This window comes from Carassius auratus, chromosome 29 (genome assembly GCF_003368295.1).
Source record: "Carassius auratus strain Wakin chromosome 29, ASM336829v1, whole genome shotgun sequence".
Taxonomy (NCBI): Eukaryota; Metazoa; Chordata; class Actinopteri; order Cypriniformes; family Cyprinidae; genus Carassius; species Carassius auratus.
In genome coordinates, this window is record NC_039271.1 from 11,789,286 (window position 1) to 11,808,467 (window position 19,182).

A 19,182-nucleotide genomic window follows, 5' to 3' on the forward strand; every position below is an offset into this window, starting at 1 on the left:
CAGAAAAGTTGATCAAATGGAGAGGACCAATACCCGCGCCAACTCACGCCTCTGCGTTAGATTGCAAAAACAGACATGAACTAAACATAAACAAAGCAGCAGCATCAAAATACGTTGCCCCACAGGCTGCACTGAATGAATCCTCCTTAAAACTATTCCACCTAAAAAGGATTAAGTAGAGCATTGATTCGTCGCACCAAACACCTCAAATATCAACAGGGATGGTTACACATACCTTTTTATCGTAGCTATGATCACACGTCCAGCCGCACACGCAAACAGACATCAAACCGGCAAGAAGGGGTGGAAATGCAGCGGAAGTGCATTTAAAAGCAGTCGCCAAGCAACATGAGATGGTTATATGTCGGAAACTATGATTCAAAATAATGCTGGTTACCACAAGCGCACCACTGATTTGCATTCGCTAGCAAGCACATACCTGCAAGACAGGAAGCGTCTAAGTCAGGAAGGGGCGGGCCTCGAGCAATGACGCACAAGAGGTGAGCACAACACGGTGCATTAAAAGTCCCCTTTTATATAACCGTGAATGTGTATGATTGGACAACTGATGAAACAAATTTAAAGAGGAGACACCCAAGTTCGTCCCACTACACATATTTCCCTTCTCATAACCTTCAAATTCTTCATCTACCATTACTTAACATTCTCTTTTCACTTTTTCTTTTCTATTTGTTGGCTCATATCTGCACCCAAGTATTTTGATCTCAGTAGCAGTCCCATCATTTTCTCATTCCATCTTCACCAGGGAGACTCTTTGCGAGTCGTTGCAATGGTCTTTCCCTCGTTGGCAAGGGTGGGTCGTTACTAGCACGCCCTTCATCCCTCACTTCATGCTGTGTGGAGTTGTTGAAGCTGGTTGGATTATTTTAAGGTTAGAGATGTGAACTCAGGTGTCACTCTGTAACAATTTTGCTGATTAATGCTAGGCTCTCTCTTGAGATCATAACTGCGCCCTCACTGGTTCTCTTTGATGGAGCGAAGCATTCCTTGGTCTTACTGGAACTGCTGTCACCTGTAAATGGAAAACTTAAGAGTTTTTTGTTAGTGTTATCAAGCATGCTAATTTGTTCATCTTGCCAGTCGTCCTTCTTGGTGTGACCTGTGGAAATGTAATGTGGGTTGAGGGCTGTCCTGGCCCCTTTTTGAGTTTTCACAATTTCAGTGCTGTCTTTACTATTTTTTAATTCCTTTCAATTTTATTCTCAACAATTTGCTTATTTAGTTATCTTTTTATTTTGTAAACTGAGTTCCACTATATCACTGGATAATTTATCTAAGCCTATCTTGCTCAGTAGCATAGGTCTTTTGCCCTGGAAAACACTCAACCCACTGTATTTATTTTAACAGTCAGAAAGACAATATTTCATCCTTTTGACACAATCAGCTCCATCATGATATGCTGAAAAGAAAGTTAGATGTGGGGTGGACAGAGCAAGCTTGCTTTGCTCTGCCTTCCCATGTTATACGGTGCCATGTGTGGCACTGTTTTTCTTTCTGCCACAACAAAGACCTTGGTACTGACCAGGAAAATTAACCAAATTCATCCATGGTCATTATTTTACTAGGCATAAATTTGCCCTGTGGGCCCACATTCAAATTTGTATACAGCTGTTTGGGCAAATTGATTGAATTGCCTCAGTGTCTCGTCAGACACTCTCTTTCATGCCATACAACACCATTATTCATACTTTTTCACACACTTTCACTCCCCTTTTTTTTTTTTGCCAAACTTTTCTTTTCTTTCTTTCCTTCCTTTTTTCAAAATCTCATAGATGAATGTGTTTAGAATATTAGGCCTAGGCATTGGGCATTTGAGAGAGCCAATTATCATTTCTCAAATGTCATGTGTTTGTCTAATTTAAAGTTTAGTCAAATACTTTTTTGTTTTTGCTCATGAGCGACTCTGAGAAGAGGATTGGAGATCTCTGCATAATCTAGGATCCATGGCCATCAACATTTCCATTTTGTTATCCCCAGTGATGACAGTATATGTGATTTCATGATTTTGGATCTCTGGAATAATTTTTTATTCAATATTATTTTATTCAGTTTTACCTTAGAAAATTACCTTAAAACAAAATGGAGTGACCAATATTTCTATTTTTTCAACCATATATATTTTTCCTATTGTTCATCAGGATACCCTTTTTTATTTATTAATTTATTATCTTCTTTCCCAAAGAGCTCAGCATTGTTGTCAAGTATTCAGTTGTGCATTTTCCCCTAGTTGTTTAATGAAACTGTCTTACTATGCCAAATCCAGCTCCACGTTTATCTGATTGGTGAGTCAAGTACTCACTTCTGTCTGTCAAAGTTATTATTTTTTCTTTAAGACATGAGGCTGGACTGGTACCTATTGAAAAGCAGATTGAGAGAGTTAGTTAAAACACAGAATTTAAAGAAATGCTGTGAGACCAGTGAATAATCAAGATTAAAACATAGTAAATAAGATAATTAAATAAAGTAATTAACATTTGAAGCAGTCTCTATGTGTTCATTGAATATGCAGGACCTGTGCACTGAAGGGATGGAAGTCCTTCTGGTGACATCATCAGTCTGGGCTGTTGTACTGGGTCATCAGTCTGTGATGGCACTCAAAGACCTGATGTTGTGGTGTACGGTCTCCGTTGTTTTTCTGCTTCTTCTCAGTCTGGCTTCTGGTTGCTTTCTGCCAGAGTTTTGCATTTCATAATGTTCTTTTCACCCTCAGGAAAAGTCTCAAGTGAAAGATTCACCTTTTCCTGCTTTGATTCAGTCTTTCTCCATGCTGAAAAGTGTTCTTCTCTTTCAGGAGGGGAGGGGAACATCCGTCAGCCCCTCCCTCTTCTTCTCTCTGCAGCTGTTTGCTGTTTTGCCATTCCTCGACAGACTCCATTTCATTGCTCTCCTTTGTCAAGGCACTGTTCCAGAAATCATCTGAAAGTTTAACACTCAGAGACTGCATTAATCAAATGTACCTATGTAACTTCTGACCAAATTGTTTCTGAGCAGTCAGCTCTTTTTCCAATTTTCACTTTTCAACCTCTTCTTTCAGTGGTCCCTTAATAAAAACTAAATCATCTGGTTGAAAACAGCAGTTCTCTTATTCTATGTTAGTAAAGCAAGTTCTTCATTGCAGGAAAATAGCAAGCATTTTTCTTCTTTGCAAAATGCAGAAATCAGCTACCTTTATTATCTAAATATACTGCAATAAAATAAAATAAACCTTCCTTTTATAACAGCATGACATGCATATGGTAAAATAAGGACTTCAATCATATTTTTTCTTCTATATTTGCATACATGATTCAGAATAATCTGGTATTTGTGAATTAATGTTTCCTAACCAACATAAAATAATTCCTATTATTGTAAATAAAATAATTAAATTTAATTCTTTAAGCAACTAGTTTCCTTCCTATTGTAAAATGCCTATAGCTTTTGAATCAAAATGTCTATTGACTTGGTCACCCAATCTTGCTTTCATTCCACATTGCGCAAGTTATTTCTTTTATTTTTGACATTTACACAAGCCCAATCTCTGAAACTCTGTAATGGATTAACTTTCATACTGTCCCAGGGATAACAAGATACAAATTTTAGATGTCTTCACATATTAGATATAAAGTTTTAAGCACGTGCATGTTTTAAATTCATCTATTCAGACAAGTTATTAAATAATAAATGCATATCTTATTTTAATTAATTTATTATTATATCTATATTCCACCATATCTGCCATCTCTATATTAGTCCATTTCTTGGAACATTTGTATTTATTTTTCTCTAAAACAACCTTCATACAGTTGACTTTATTGTTTTAGGGCTCCTGCATTCCTTTCTCAACACCAGCCACCCCCGTCTCTGTAACCTGATCACTCTCAAGTGATAGTCCAGGAGGGGAGAGCACCTCTTGCTCCCCCCATGTAATACAACTTTACTGTGGAAACGTCCTCCTTTGTTCTCACTCCCACTACACTGGGCTCAGAAAATTTTCTCCCCTTTGTCACAGACATCCTAAATGCAAAAATCTATTATAGATCTTGGTTCAAACTTTATTGATGCTAATTTCCTAACCTCATTCACACTTTCTGCACTCTTTATTGAGCCAGAGTGCTTATTCTTGCATACTTTTTCCCTTTATTTAAGGGATAATCAGTCATTAATTGTCCTTTTATTATCAAGGCTCATCATACATTCATCCCTCTCAAGTGGATTCTAGCTGCGTCCAACTCCACACAGCCACCCTGAAGTGACGGTCCAGGAATGGTGCCCAACCTTTACCAACCCAACACAGAATTTATTTGTTCACACATTCATTCGTCCGGACACAAATACATCCACACAACAAAACACAGCTCACCTAGAGCTCCTTAAGGGCCCACCTATTCTGACCTTCGAGAATTTCACTTATACATTCTCAAAGCGGTATCCGTGGGACTTTTCCTCGCGATTCCTTAATCTGCTTATCCGTTTATCACTGTCCTACCTAGGCCCAGCTATCCGATAAACACAGACACACAGCATGCCATGTCTTTCTGCCTACACCATATTTGTCTTAAATCGAGGTTGCCTTCCAAGGCCTTCCTATTAATAACCCAAATATGTGCATGCAGTTATTTCTTCTGGAGTAAAACCCCTTTTTCAATTTAGATATCATATTATTTTTCTAAATTTGGAAGAGCAGATTTTAAGTGTCCTTACCACTCAGAACTGACCAGTCAACAACACACACTTATTATATAAGCAAAAAATGCTTACCTTATTCTATGGTGGCCACCACTGTGTGTGTGTTGCTCATCAGTCAGCTCAAAAGCAGTCGTCCACTCTGCTCCTTTCCAGTCCCATCTGGGGTGCCAAATCTGTGGTGTATTTTGCCGGTTCTCCAAAGAATCGAACTCGGTCAGGGATTTTTCTCTCAGAAGAAAAGACTTTATTTTAAGCAAAACAAAGCCGAGAGCTCGTTGCAAGGAGTTCTTATGAAATGCTAGGTTGCATCTCATTATATACCCTATACAGGGCGTTTCCAAATAGTCAAACTTTTCCTTATGCTTGCGATTTTGATCCCTCCCTAGGGAGGAGGGCCCCTACTTGTTTTTGTATAACGAAAGGCCGTTTCCGGCCATATGTTTTTCCTAGGTTTTGTACATTCCAGGGTGTAGGCAACTTTCTCTCCATTACCTATAGGATTATAATGGAAAAACAACTAGCAACAAAAATGGCTTGATTCACATTGATTCTTCTTGATTGATTAAAATCTTACTAATAAAAATCTTCCACAATGCCACGTAGAATTAAGGCAGTTCTGAAGGTGAAAGGGGGTCAAACACAGTATTAGTATGGTATTCCTAATGATCCTTTAAGCCGCATTCAGACTGCACGATTTTAGCCCAGTTTTTGGCTCGCCGACAGGTTTTGAGAAATAGGCGACAAATGCGCGAAATCACAGGTAAATCGGTGACAATCATGCAGTGTGAATGAGCAAAGATGCGATCTGAGAGAATTGCCGATGCCCGTGAAATATTTGGCATACTAGATATCTGGACCTGTCGGCGATTCAGAATCATGCTGTGTGAAAAGTGTTCTGACTGAAAACTACATTGGCGATGACCGACAGCCAATGAGAGAGCAAGATACAGAGCAGCGGGGAGTTCGGGGAGGAGTTATAGACCACAATATCAGCAAGCATGATATGAGAACACACAATCCTTGTTCCTTGCATCTCCCCAACCATTTCCTCCTCCATAATCTACCTTTCTTTTTCTTGTTTTCGCTGCAAATCATCGCGCAAGCAATTCTTACTGCAAGCTTCTTGCAGGCTACCATTTTTAGTAATAATCCTAGTTTCACTAGAGAACTCCACGCCTCATGATTTTAAATTAGTAGTTTTTTGAAGCTGATTTTTTGTAATCTGGACATGAACACGTAAGGTTATCTTTGCAGAGCAATGCTTCTTGTTTTTTTTCCCTGCTTAAGGCTTGACAAACAGTGCATTTATATAGGTATTTATTATGCTTATATTCCACATTGCATTGTTATATTACATCTTTAGTGGTCAAACTGCCTATTTTTCAAATGCTTAAAACAATTCAAATGTACAGTATAATTATTGCAATTGAACCAGAGATTTCACGCTCTAGAAAAGTGCATGTCACCCTCCAGTCTTTAGAGAATGAACAAGGAAGATTCTTTCAGGAAGTTTGGTCTTTAGTTGCTTTACTGTCCGTTTCAGCATCTACAAGACTGAATCCTGCAGGAGAGCCGAGGCTCTCTGACTTCTCCTCAATGTCTTTAGTGTGTGGTCCCCCCTGAGGGAGATCTTCACCAGAGGGTTTCTCAATCTCCTCTGAAGGACAAGTGTTTTGCGGAGGCGTCTTTGATAAGGGACTTGTATCATCAGGACGCAAAGAAGCAACAGCCTCCTCCTTCACGCCAGGAAATGTCCGGTCTGGATACAAGAGTTTCAGCTGTTCCTCAAAGTAACTCTCTAGATTAGCACCCACACTGGCCATCTCCGTGTCTTCCTACAAACAACATGAATACACACCATTAGATGTCACGTGCAGTAGGTCTCATTCATGCAGTACCACCACCGTTCTTTTGTGTTGAACAGAAGAACGACATTCATATATGTTTGGAACAACTTGAGGATAGGTACATTTTTGTGTGAACTAACCCTTTAAACGAAGTTAAAATATTTTTCACAGCCTTTGAGCAGGTTTCGGTTAACTCGACACATTATCTAGCAGTCAATTAACCTAGAAAACTTACTGAACTGAAAGAACCCGCCCAAAAATAAATAAATAAAATAATGACACTTCTCTGATGATGTCCAAAGCTTGTCTTATAACCACAAGCGTCAGTATGCTTCCGTATCTCAAATAAATAACTGTTTTAAATATTGTAACTTGTATAGCAATCTCAACTATGAAATAACAGCTGAAAGGCTAGGTTAAAATAGACATAACTGCAGATATGTAATGAACCCCTTGAAGATATAGTTGAGAGAAATGCTTTGTTTCACAATTACTACTCATAATATAATAATACAGTAATATTGTAAACTAACGCAAGTCAGCATACCTTGTGGAAAGTTGCACAGTTTTTGAAAATCAACCTGACGTCGTCCACAAAGTCCTCAGTGCTCTTGTATCTGCTGACCTCCAGTTTACTTCTGATCACCGACAGGTCCATTGGCGTCTTTATTATCTCACTGTACTCTGGCATCGACTGCAAATTCGAAGAGTGAACCAGGGACAGATCAGAAACAGTCCTAATCATTAATAAAAAAATAAAAAAAACTACCGCTTTGATCCAAACCCTAGTGAATATATGCGAAGAAAAACCTAATTTATTATATTCATCTTACTGACTGATTAATGAACCTATCAGAAACAACAAATCACAAAAATATATATTTTTTGTACTGTGCCAGTTCTTGTCATTTATAAACGCCACCGTTTTTCCATATTTCACTTTGTACTTCCCTCAGCTGATACGTACCTCTCCCGTCTCAGTGCGTGCACTCAATCATTATAGCGTGCGGCACCATGTTAGCATTTAGCTTAGCACCATTCATTCATTGAGATCCAAACAGGGATGAATTTAGAAGCTACCAAACACTTCCATGTTTTCCCTATTTAAAGACGGTTACATGAGTAGTTACACGAGTTAGTATGGTGGCTCTGAGCACTTTGCAGCACTTCAACCTCGGTACAGTAATATAATCACTCCTTAAAACTCCCCCTAGTCATGTAACCATCTTTAAATAAGGAAAACATGGAAGTGTTTTGTGGCTTCTAAATTCATCCCTGTTTGGATAAGGAATGAATGGTGCTAAGCTAAATGCTAACATAGTGATGCCGCGTGCTACAGCAATTAAGTGCACGCACTGAGACGGGAGAGGTAAGTATCAACTCATCTAATCTTGAGGGAAGAACATAGTGAAATATGGAAAAACGCTGATGTTTTCCTTTAAGCTAATTTTCCTTTCCAAATTATAATTTCTGTAATGCAAAAGAAATCTCAATACCCTTCTAAAAACAATGATTTGCTTATTCATATCAGCATAAAACAGAACGCAGTAGAAATATTACTAAATGTACAAATATTTTAACATTTAATGATTTGAATTTTTCTTTATTTTTTCGTTACTTAAAATTTTCTTATTATACTTATTTATCATGAAAATAATGTTACAATGCAAAAATTACCATTTATTTTATAAAAATAGGCTCAGATTTTTCTTTACTTGATGCAAAATTCCGTTTTTCTTGGGGGTGAAATATGACCCTGACGTGTCTAAAACATTTTTGTTTCCCAAATGAAAATCAAATCTAGTTCATGTGTCTACAATGCCATGTGAGATGGAGGATCTTACAGATGGTGTTACAGGCTCCTGAAAATCCGTGCTGAGCTCATTGCAATAAAGACGAAGCAGTAGCCGCTCGCATTTCTGCATAAACAAAACACAAAATTGAAGCTGTTTTTAAAGATTTTAATTTCAAATTTTAAAACTTAGTAATTCTAAAGTGAAACCTAAAAAAAGCAGAACTAATTGAAAGCGGTTCATACTCTTCTGTCCACAGGAGTGAAAGCCTCAGAATCTGGATCCTGCTTCACATTGTTCGATTCTTCGCTACCACTGATGTTATACTGCATTTCAGGTGAGGTAAGGTCACGGCAGAACGTACAGTACCACTTACCACTACAGATACACACAAACACAACATACATACATGACTGCAATAGAATTAATCAAATAAAACTATTCTCAAAATCTGACCATTCTCAAAACCTTTGTTGGAAATGTAACAATTTCCAATGAAGATGCTTGCTTTGGGATAATATAACAATTTTTGCTGCTTAACATCTTTGTGGTAACCATCTTTAATTAACAGAAAAAAATTAATAACAATTTATTTAAAATATTAATCTTCTGTAACAGATGTCTTTACTGTCACTTATGATCAATTTAATGCATTTTTGCTGAATAAAAGTAGTAAAAATCTTACTTACCCCAAACATTTGAATGGTAGTGCATCATGGTTTCTACGAAAATATTAAGCAGCAAAAACTTTAGTAATATTAATAATAAGAAGAAAACTTTCTTGAGCACCAAATCAGCATTAGATTCATTCTAAAGGACCATATGACACATGAAAAATTTAACTTTGCCATGACAGGAGTGAATATTTTACCATATTACATTTTTTTTTATAAATGCAACCTCGGTAAAGAGACTACTAGCCAAAACTCTGGAATAATTAACATTTATTTGTATGTTTTTGTACAAAGTGTATATGCACACCAAATTAATAAAAACATTTATTTTAAATCCTTACAGTTTAATTGAATTCATATTTTGAGTTGGATCATCTGATACCTTGGAGATGTGGTTAGAGTGGGGATATGGCAGCTGAGGTGGAAGACTTTCGGACATCTGTCACAGCAGAGCAGTTCTCCTCCGTTCTGGCACACCGCGCACCAATCCTCATTGGGGTCGTCATCTGCTTCTGGGGTCTTCTCTGACTGCTGCTCACCTTGTGGCATTTGAGACTGAACCCCTGTGCTGTCCGGAAGACTGGCTTTAACACTGCTCTTTACCTATAGATAAAAAAAATAAAAAATAAAAAAAAATTACATGTCAAAAGTGTATATGTATTGTGAAAAACTGTGATTTGGGTGTAAGTGACAAACTATTGAACATGAATTTGCAGTCGCGGTTTTAAAAACAGTTTTGGTCTATTTGGTTGTCAACCAAATGTCACAACCAAATAATTATGATGTTCAAATCTATTCCTTCCATGATCTGGCGTGGAATGAGGAAAATCTTACGAAATGAACTTCATCGTCATCCTCTGGTTCATCTTTGATGACAATGACCGGGCCTGGAGACGTCCTGCGTCTCCTTTTGGTGGAAGGGTTTGATGGGCCACTCTGCGGGGCTTCAACGCGCTTCCAGGAGCCAGAACTTGAAAAACACACACACACACACAAAAACAACTAGATGTGCATTTTGTGAAAGAAATGGCAAGATAGTGATAGAATGGAGGCTTTTCATGTTGTGATAATTCTGAAATAAAATACTAATGTAAATATGTAACACTATGTGTTATCTTAGCTTTGCCTAAAGGACCATTCAACACCAAGAACAATAAAAATTGTTCTCATTATTAAAGAATAGCAGAATCCACACTACAACTATAACCATAAAAGGCCAGGAGAAACGATTTTGTTGGAATCAGTTTCAGAACTATTTTTTCCAGCTGATGAGCAAAACAAACATTGACAACCAATCAGAATCCATCTTGAGCGAAACAAACATTGACAACCAATCAGAATCCATCTTGAGCGAAACAAACATTGACAACCAATCAGAATCCATCTTGAGCGAAACAAACATTGACAACCAAATCAGAATCCATCTTGAGCGAAACAAACATTGACAGCCAATCAGAATCCATCTTGAGCGAAACAAACATTGACAACCAATCAGAATCCATCTTGTGCGAAACAAACAATGACAACCAATCAGAATCCATCTTGAGCGAAACAAACATTGACAACCAATCAGAATCCATCTTGAGCGAAACAAACATTGACAGCCAATCAGAATCCATCTTGAGCGAAACAAACATTGACAGCCAATCAGAATCCATCTTGAGCGAAACAAACATTGACAGCCAATCAGAATCCATCTTGCTACAACGAGCTCAAAAATGTAAAGCAGCAGACGCACGAACGCTTAGAATAAACAGACAATGTCGTCCACTGGCGTGGACGTTAATATCACTATCTTTATAGTTATCGTTCTTGGTGTGAACGAGGCTTAAATCTGCTGTTATCAATCTTTCTATAGTATTTTCCTTATATGGGGAGTCATGGATAAAAAATAAAAAACAAAATATACAATTTTGTCGTCAATATCATACTCCCCTATATAAACAGTTCTAATGACTTTTGGATACGTAGCACATATTTTGACTTTTTGCCAACTTATTTTTTATTTGATAGGTAAAGTCCAGCTTTACAAGCTCTAAAAGTAATCTTCACATCACTCTCATTATAATGAATAAAGTTACATACGATTGCAGTGTTAACTGCTTCATTAATTAAATGGGAGTGATTAAATGTCGAAGAATCTTCTACGAAGGAAACAACCATTTACACTATGATATACTTTCATCACCTCTCATTTACATCCTCAGCTTGGTCTCAAATGGTTATAATAATTCAAAACGCAGATAAATGCAAGACTGAAGACCAATCCCAAATCGAGATGCAAATCATGGCAAGTTGATAAAACATCTTAAATCTTTCAAGTACAACAAAAATCTATACAAAGCTAAGTTTATATATGTTAAACATTTCTAGATGAATTAACTATAGAAGAGAACAAGAACATAACGACTCAAAAGAACTCAAAACTTTGAGTTAACAGAAGAATATTTACCTGGTCTTTGGTTCTGTTGAGGTCACGGACATTTGTATCCCTTGTACTAAAAGTCCAATAAAATCAAGACAATATTCAGTACTGTAACACAAAGTATTTGATGAACACAGAACATGAACTAGCAAGCCTTCACGTGTCTAATAAACTAAACAAGACAAGGTGGTTACCAATAGCAGCCATTAGTTTTTGCTGATGAAGCGTACCAGTTGGCTCCGTAGGTGTGGAGAGGTGACTGGGTTGATAACTGGGCCTTTGAGCAGACAGCAGCGTGCTGGGTTCACATCTCCTGTTCAGGTACGATGTTGCCTGCATGTTTTGCTTAAAATGTGCAAATGGAATTTTGCGTATGCATTATTAAATATGAGACTGGAGTTCTAGAATATATTCATACATTAGTGCTGTCAAACTATTAATCGCAATTAAATCGCATCCAAAATAAAAGTTTTTGTTTAAAAAAATGTGTGTACACGCTGCAACATATATTTATTATGTATATAAATATAAATACACAAACATGCATGTATATATTTAAAAAAAGATTTACTTGTGTATAAACATATTCAAACATAATTTAAAAATAATTTATATATGAACAAAAAAAATTCTTAAATATAAACGTGTAAGTATGTGTATTTATATATACATAATAAATACAGTAAACACACTACACATACATATATTATGTAAACAAAAGCTTATTTTGGATGCAATGAATCATGATTAATCATTTGACCGGACTAATTTACACAGAAACATTATTTTAAATTGCAAAATAATTTCATAATATTACTGTTTTTATCAAATTTTGGATCATATAAATGCAGCCAAAAAAATAAAATAATAATAGTAGAGTTTTTTTTATAGCCTGATGTCATTTATACTGTTTATGGGTAATTGACACAAAATGAAACATCTTCATATGTTTTTCTTTCTGGCCTGTAGGTAAAAATCTAATATTTATTTTTAATTGAAAGCAAAAGAAAAAAAAGGGGCTTAGTTGTCACAATCGATACATTTTATCCGATTAATTGTTCCACAAATAGTTGCAATAATGCTTTAATTGTCTGTTTTTCTTTTATTTACAATATAAACTTGATACACAATTATCTTGTATTATGCAAACGAACGTAACTTCCCTTAAAACTTGAGAAAAAACAGTGCACACATGGAATGTGATAAATAAATGTGATGGACAAAATTAAATAAAAAATAAATATAATATTAAGCCAACCTGAATATTATAAGATTATTTTCATTATTTCATTAGATTATTATTAATAATATTATTTAATTACATATGATTAAGCAGCAGCAAATTATATCGCTGAATATATTGAAATATATTTACATTAAACAAACATTATATTTGCAGTAATCATTACATAAACTTACATTTACTGTTTATTTTTAAGTAATGACTTTGTCGAATTATAAGCTGTAACCAAACTCTGTGACTGAATCCTTCCAAATCTTCCATGTCCACTATCGATTCATATGAAACGTTTAGGATCTGCTTTCATAGCCTGACATCATATAAACTACCCATAATCCAGTACCAATTGACATACACAAAACAGCCCACATATACTCAAGGCTACATTTACTCAAAATTGATTCAAAACAGTTGAGGGGTTTTGTAACCTGTACAGTTTTCACCCAGTGCTGATAACATGCGTCTCACACTCACCTGATTGAACGTCTGTTGAGAGGGAAGTGAAGCGCCGCTGGAGAAAGCAGCACTGTGCGGATAGCGGCTTCTTGGCAGCACCTCCATCGGTTTAGAAGGGTAGGTGGGATTGTTGATGAGACCCCTCAGAGGCTTTAAGAAAGAGAAACAGCAAGTTTAGAATTACACAAGTGTTCTGCCATTCAGAAACGTGCATTATATTAACATGCAGATCTTCAGAAGCTATTACTCCAGTCTTTAGTGTCTCAGGATCCTTCAGATATTATTAACACTTCACCTGTGGAGGTGGGTTAGTGGGATGAAGCATAGATGGGGGGCTCCGTGCACTATATCGCCGTCCGTGTTGTGGCATGCTGGGTAACGTCTGAGATGGCGATCCACCCTGTAAGGGTCTATGTGGAGGTGGCCCTGGTAAGCGCATGCTGTGGTACCATGGCCACTGGTTGGGCGGCTGCTGCTGGCGGTGGGTGTGCTGGGACAGTTTCTCCACCTGCATCTGCAGCTGGGCCAGTGTGCTCTGCCGCTGCTGCTGCTGATGCTGCTGCTGGGACGGGGAGCTCGGGAACCCTGTCTGAAGACCGTCCAGTCTGGGGCCTGGGTTCATCTGCTGGAACGGAAATGGCTGTGGACCGCTGGGATGACGCACTGGAGTCTTCTCTACGACTAAAGAACCTAGAAAAGATTCAGGAATGCTTCCACTTGAGAAATTGTGGATTTGCAAGAATTTCACACTTTTACTGAAGCAAGCCATTGAAAGAAAGATATATTCGGCATGTGCACACTACTAAGTGGACGTTTGTTTTAGAGTGCTCGATGCACTTGTGCATGTGCTCTTGTCTGTATCTGAAAAGGAATTAAGTTTGGCTTTTTATCTTCTAGATTTTGTAAGGATCTTACCGAGATCCACATTTGAGGCCCAAAAAGCGGATCGACTGTGGAACCGAACCAAGCTCTGGGGAACATACGTGATGTTGCACTTTGCTCGCATGAGGTACTGGATTTGACAAGTCATCTGAGATGAGAGAAGAAAGATGAGAGACCATCAGCTGAACATCAGGCTCACCCGGCCTGTCACTATTATTACATACAACATCATTTGATCTGACTGGGTTTATCAGTATCAAACAAGATCAATGTGTACATATTGGAAGATGTAGATAAAAATGAAAAATAATCAAAGAAGAAATGCGATATTTGTACACGTTTCATACTAATGTTGACCGATGTGGAAAGACACTTACCAATCGCTTACAGTACAGGAGGGCCGTCCCGCTGTTACTGGCCGTGGCCCATTTTGTGAAGTTGATCACATGATCGAGATGTGTGGAGAGTGACGTCACATCCTGTTGCTGCTTTTTCAGGAGGGTTTCGTGGTCCTTTGTGATTGCCTAAAAAACATGCTTATGTAACATCACACAGATCACACCGATCATATCTGACTGCGGTGCTTTCCCACTGGTTTAGCTCCAGCACAAAGATTTTACATTAAACATCAAATGGTGAACGCAAAATAACATATGTACCCAAAATGTATATTGTACTGCAAGTTAAGCCTATTTAATGTAGTCTAGTTGGTATTTTCTTCTACTTTGTGTGGGGTTTTTATGGTTTCTTATAGGGTGCTTATATTTTGCATTGTCAATTATGCAGTATTATTTGGTTTTATGACTAAATAAATAAATAATAACAACAAAATTTGTATGCATTTAGAAGTACATTTTATCTAAAGCGACTTGCAGTGCATTCAGGTTAACGTTTTTTACCTAACGTGTTCCCGGGGAATCGAACCCACAACCTTATGCTGCTAACACAATGCTCTACCGCTGAGCCACAGGAACACTATGACTAGTATTAGGTTATTTTTTATTATTATAATTTTTTTGTTTCTTCTTCTTGCTGTAGGTAACCCATAACACACTCAACACCACCAGTTGGGAAGCACTGCTCTTAATTATGAAATATTGGACACTACCTCGAGTTGATTGACTAATAACTTCCCCTTCCTGTTGATCTCCATTATAAGATTGCAGATAGATTTTTTTATCTCATTGGCCACAGTCTTGCGATTTTCATCCACCTGCTGAAGACTGACAAGAAAAGAAGAAAACATTTGTTTTTTTAGATACTAGATTTGTTTACAGTAAGCAGGGTTCCCACATTTTGACAATTTTCCCCACTTCATTTGTCTGTGTTAATATTTCATATAACATTTGATTTAATTAGCTCACGAACCCCCTGCAATTCCCTCATGAACCGGAGACAGTGCACTTTAGAAATGTCCACGATCGTTTAATATATGATCCATTTCCATGTCATTTCTAGGTATTCCACTGAAGAAAACAACAATTTTAAACTTCCTGTATATCTGGATATGCCATGACTGTTATTCCAGTTGGGAACCCTGGCTTTTAATGTTTAGAAGTTGCTTTATGTATATAGGCGTATGACATACCCATTGTTTATGGTATTTGATATGTCCTCTATAGCGTTCTTCTTTTCTTGAAGTTGGCAGGTCATATTTTCCAGATGCTCCTTGTGGTTTTTATATGCATCTTCTAGAAACTGGTAACTGTATTGGGAAAGTCTGTTAGCTGCTATGTTCACTCACTGGTACTGATGAAGCCTTTTACTGCATTCATCAGCAATAAACATTTATATAAAACATGAAAATGCAGTTTCAGAAGTATAACGCTTTCACACCAGTCTCATATTAACATTAAAAGGGATAGTTCAACTAAAAACTAAGTTTCTGTTAGAATTTTCTCAACCTCTTGTTGTCCCAAACCTGTATGAGCTGGTAAGCAATTGAAATTTGTTATCTAATTAACTACATAATGTGGTGATTATTTAATCAAATCACACATCAAATTTGGAGAAATTGCTCTGAAAATATAATTTAAAGTCATTGTTGTGTAAAGCATCAAATAGAGATTACAAAAAGTAGGTTCAGCAAGAAATATTTTGTTTGATAAGATTCATTACATATACTCTTTTGGACCATGTGAGTAAATGATGACAGAATTGTCATTTTTAGGTGAATAAATTATCTCTAATCATTTTTTTCCCTAATTTTATTATTATTACTGTGAAAATATGAAATAATTCCTTTAATAAAATAATACTCTAAACAATAAACTAAAACTGCCAGGAGGTGGTGGTAATGCCTTAATGATTAAGACATCGAGTCATTGATTCATTCGATTCGTTCAAATGACTGATTCATTCAGGAGTGAAGTAAATGGTTCATTGAATGATTCATTGAATCATTAGGCTTGTTCGACTCGAAGCGGTTCATCTTTTGAATCACTCTTCAAAAGATGATGTCATATTGTTTATTTTGATTATCACACTAACCGAAATAAAACAAACACACTAAGACATTTCTCAAAATATCTTCTTTCATGTTCCACAGAAGATAGACATTTGAAATGAGCAAAGGACCGAATTTTGGTTGAACTATCCCATTGAACATTATACATGTTGATAAGAGACGAGCGTCATTAGAATGACTTGTTTTGTTAAAGCCATGGATGCGGGTCGTACTTGTGGTCCTTGTGTTTGAGTAGCTGACAGTCTCTGCAGGTGAGGAGATCGCAGGTTTCACAGAACAGCTTCAACGGCTCCTGTCTGTGGATGTCGCAGAAGACGGGCTTCTGTGTGGAAGCACCCATGGCCTCTGTAAACAGGAAGAGACAAGCTCTTCTCATCTGTGTAACTTCAGAAATGCACTCCTGCAAGTGTCTGTAAAATTCATTTACAGTAGTTGCGGTAAAAGACCTAAATCAGTAGAGTAACCAAGAACTCAAGTCACACACGTCGCTCATTATATAAAAACCTTCACCTGGGTCTCACAAGCTGATATCATTTACAAACGTTTAGGGTCGAACCTGAGGACATGTCCGCGATTTGCTGGACTGTGTGATCTCTGGTGAACTTCACACGCTGGTGAGCGTCGATGCAGGTGACGCACAGGAACTCCGTGCACTCCACGCAGAAACCGCTGGCCTCCGTGTTATCGTCACAACTCATGCAGAGCTGAGCGCGAAAGATGCAACGTCAACTAATGCATTTCATCACAGACACATTGTATTCCAGACATACATATTAGAAGAAGAAAAAAAGAAACATTGAAAAAAAAAAATAAGTTAACTAAAAGATATCATAATACTTAGCCTGTAAATTAATTAATTTATATATATATATATATATATATATATATATATATATATATATATATATACACATTTATATATATATATATATATATATATATATACACACACACACACACACGTACTATATAGTAATAACTACTATATTAATATATATATATATATATATATATATATATATATATATATATATATATATATATATTAATATAGTAGTTATTACTATATAGTACATGTATTTATATATATAAATACATATATATATATATATAGAGAGAGAGAGAGAGTATTACAATTTTTCTGAACGAGTATGTTAATGTAAATATGCAAATGAGACATCATTTATTAAAAATGCCAGGTTCAAAATTCTTAACTTGATCTTTAGAAAGGAGGTATAAAATATTATATAAATTAAGCAAATTACATACAAAAAAATCCCCATGTGAACAAAAAAATAAAAATAAAAACTTTAAATGAAACTTTAAAATGCATTGTATGTAAGCGATACAAAAACAAAAGAAAAAAGTAATGCTTTTTTAAAAAAAACACCTTTACAAAATATGTATTGTATTCGAAAAATACAGACGCAAATCGATAAAGTAAAACAAAATAAACACTTAAATGAGTCTAAGACATACAGTAAGTTTAAGGAGCATGGTCTGACAGAAGTAGACTCACACCTGACAGCTCTTTTCCATCGTGCTGCTCGGCACTTCCACAGAGTCCTTCACAAAGAAATTATCCAAGACTTCAACGTCCATGCACTCCTGCTGACAGACTGGACAGCGGATCGTGCTCACTGATGCAACACAGAAGAGAAGAATGGGAAAACATTTTCAATAACATTTCAAGGACCACACGATGCCCTGACGATGCATCAGCTAATGTCTTGCGAAAGGAAAACACTTTATCAGCTGTTAAATATAGATAAATAGCATCGTTCTTTGTTGTAGCTCGTCTTGTCAAGCAGATTTGGGACTCTGCACATCTGTCATTATTAGAGGAATCTGTGATTTGAATAGTAGGTCTTGTGGAAGTGAAGTCTTACCCTGCTGGCCGTGGCTGGCTGTGCTGGCAGGTGTGTTGCGAGCAGGTAAGCATCTCTTACAGAAGGAGTGCAGGCAGGGCAGCAGTTTGGGCTCTCTGCTGCTGAAGCTGAGCTTACACACGGGACACACGTCCATCATCAGAGCCATCGCCTTCATCATCCTCACACCCTGCTCTTCATCGGCGCGCTTGCTCTCCGCCTCATTCTCCACGACGATCACCACATCACCGCACTGCATCTTCTCGCTTCCAGCCATCGTTTTACTGCAGGAAGAGCGTCAGAAGAAACATCTTCGGTTCACAGCAGTAACCGCTGCTGTAAGTGGCTGCAGTCCGCGCGCTGCTCTTAATTAACATCGGAATAAATCTACACAGCTCTCGTGACAGACGTCACAGACACGAATGCAATCCAACACACAGAATACCGACGGTTTAGTAGCTGACCGATCGCGAATACAGATTATAAACGGGACGCAGCGCTCGGTTATTGACGGACGCAACTAACGACGAGGCCACAGACGCCTCCATTGTGACGTGCCGAGACGGCAGCCGAGGGAGGACAAAACGTCTCACGAGAAAGAAAAAACAAAACAAAAAACGCGCTGTTAGGAAAAAGCGAAAAACAACAACAACAAGAAACGGCTTTATATTAATAAACACGGATCACAATCAAATATAAAGTGTGGTGTTAATTCAATAAATACAAATGTAAGCAACGAAAAAAGTTTGTGAGTTCTACAAAGTGTAACGTTATATGTAATTTATTTTTGTATATATATATATATATATATATATATATATATATATATATATATATATAT

The 19,182-nt window shown here is 37.0% G+C and overlaps 1 protein-coding gene across 4 annotated transcripts; it reads right to left on the bottom strand.

Moving 5' to 3' along the window:
• Positions 1-5,989: 5,989 nt before the first annotated feature.
• Positions 5,990-18,931, bottom strand: LOC113048082 (transcription intermediary factor 1-alpha-like). 4 transcript variants are annotated; one of them, XM_026209590.1, is made up of 19 exons: positions 18,363-18,931; positions 17,995-18,113; positions 17,030-17,177; positions 16,686-16,818; positions 15,595-15,711; positions 15,115-15,229; positions 14,384-14,530; positions 14,040-14,154; positions 13,420-13,814; positions 13,143-13,274; positions 11,623-11,773; positions 11,456-11,501; positions 9,838-9,973; positions 9,386-9,606; positions 9,019-9,051; positions 8,575-8,707; positions 8,381-8,455; positions 7,084-7,230; positions 5,990-6,524 (listed from the first exon to the last, which is right to left on the bottom strand). In XM_026209590.1, the coding sequence occupies exons 1-19, from the start codon at positions 18,616-18,618 to the stop codon at positions 6,192-6,194; spliced, it is 2,952 nt and encodes a 983-aa protein (XP_026065375.1). In that variant the 5' UTR covers positions 18,619-18,931; the 3' UTR covers positions 5,990-6,191. The 4 variants fall into 4 exon arrangements, with proteins under 4 accessions (XP_026065375.1, XP_026065377.1, XP_026065376.1 ...); XM_026209592.1 differs by having other exon boundaries at positions 11,659-11,773; positions 18,363-18,930; XM_026209591.1 differs by lacking the exon at positions 9,019-9,051.
• Positions 18,932-19,182: the final 251 nt, after the last annotated feature.

Bases quoted from the DNA above. Each gene is read 5' to 3' on its own strand.
- LOC113048082 (XM_026209590.1), bottom strand. From the start codon at position 18,618: ATGGCTGGAAGCGAGAAGATGCAGTGCGGTGATGTGGTGATCGTCGTG. The intron at 15,230-15,594 runs GTATGTCATACG...TTTTCTTGTCAG, and splicing joins TCAAATACCATAAACAATGG to TCTTCAGCAGGTGGATGAAA. The intron at 6,525-7,083 runs GTATGCTGACTT...TGTTGTTTGTAG, and splicing joins ACTGTGCAACTTTCCACAAG to GAAGACACGGAGATGGCCAG.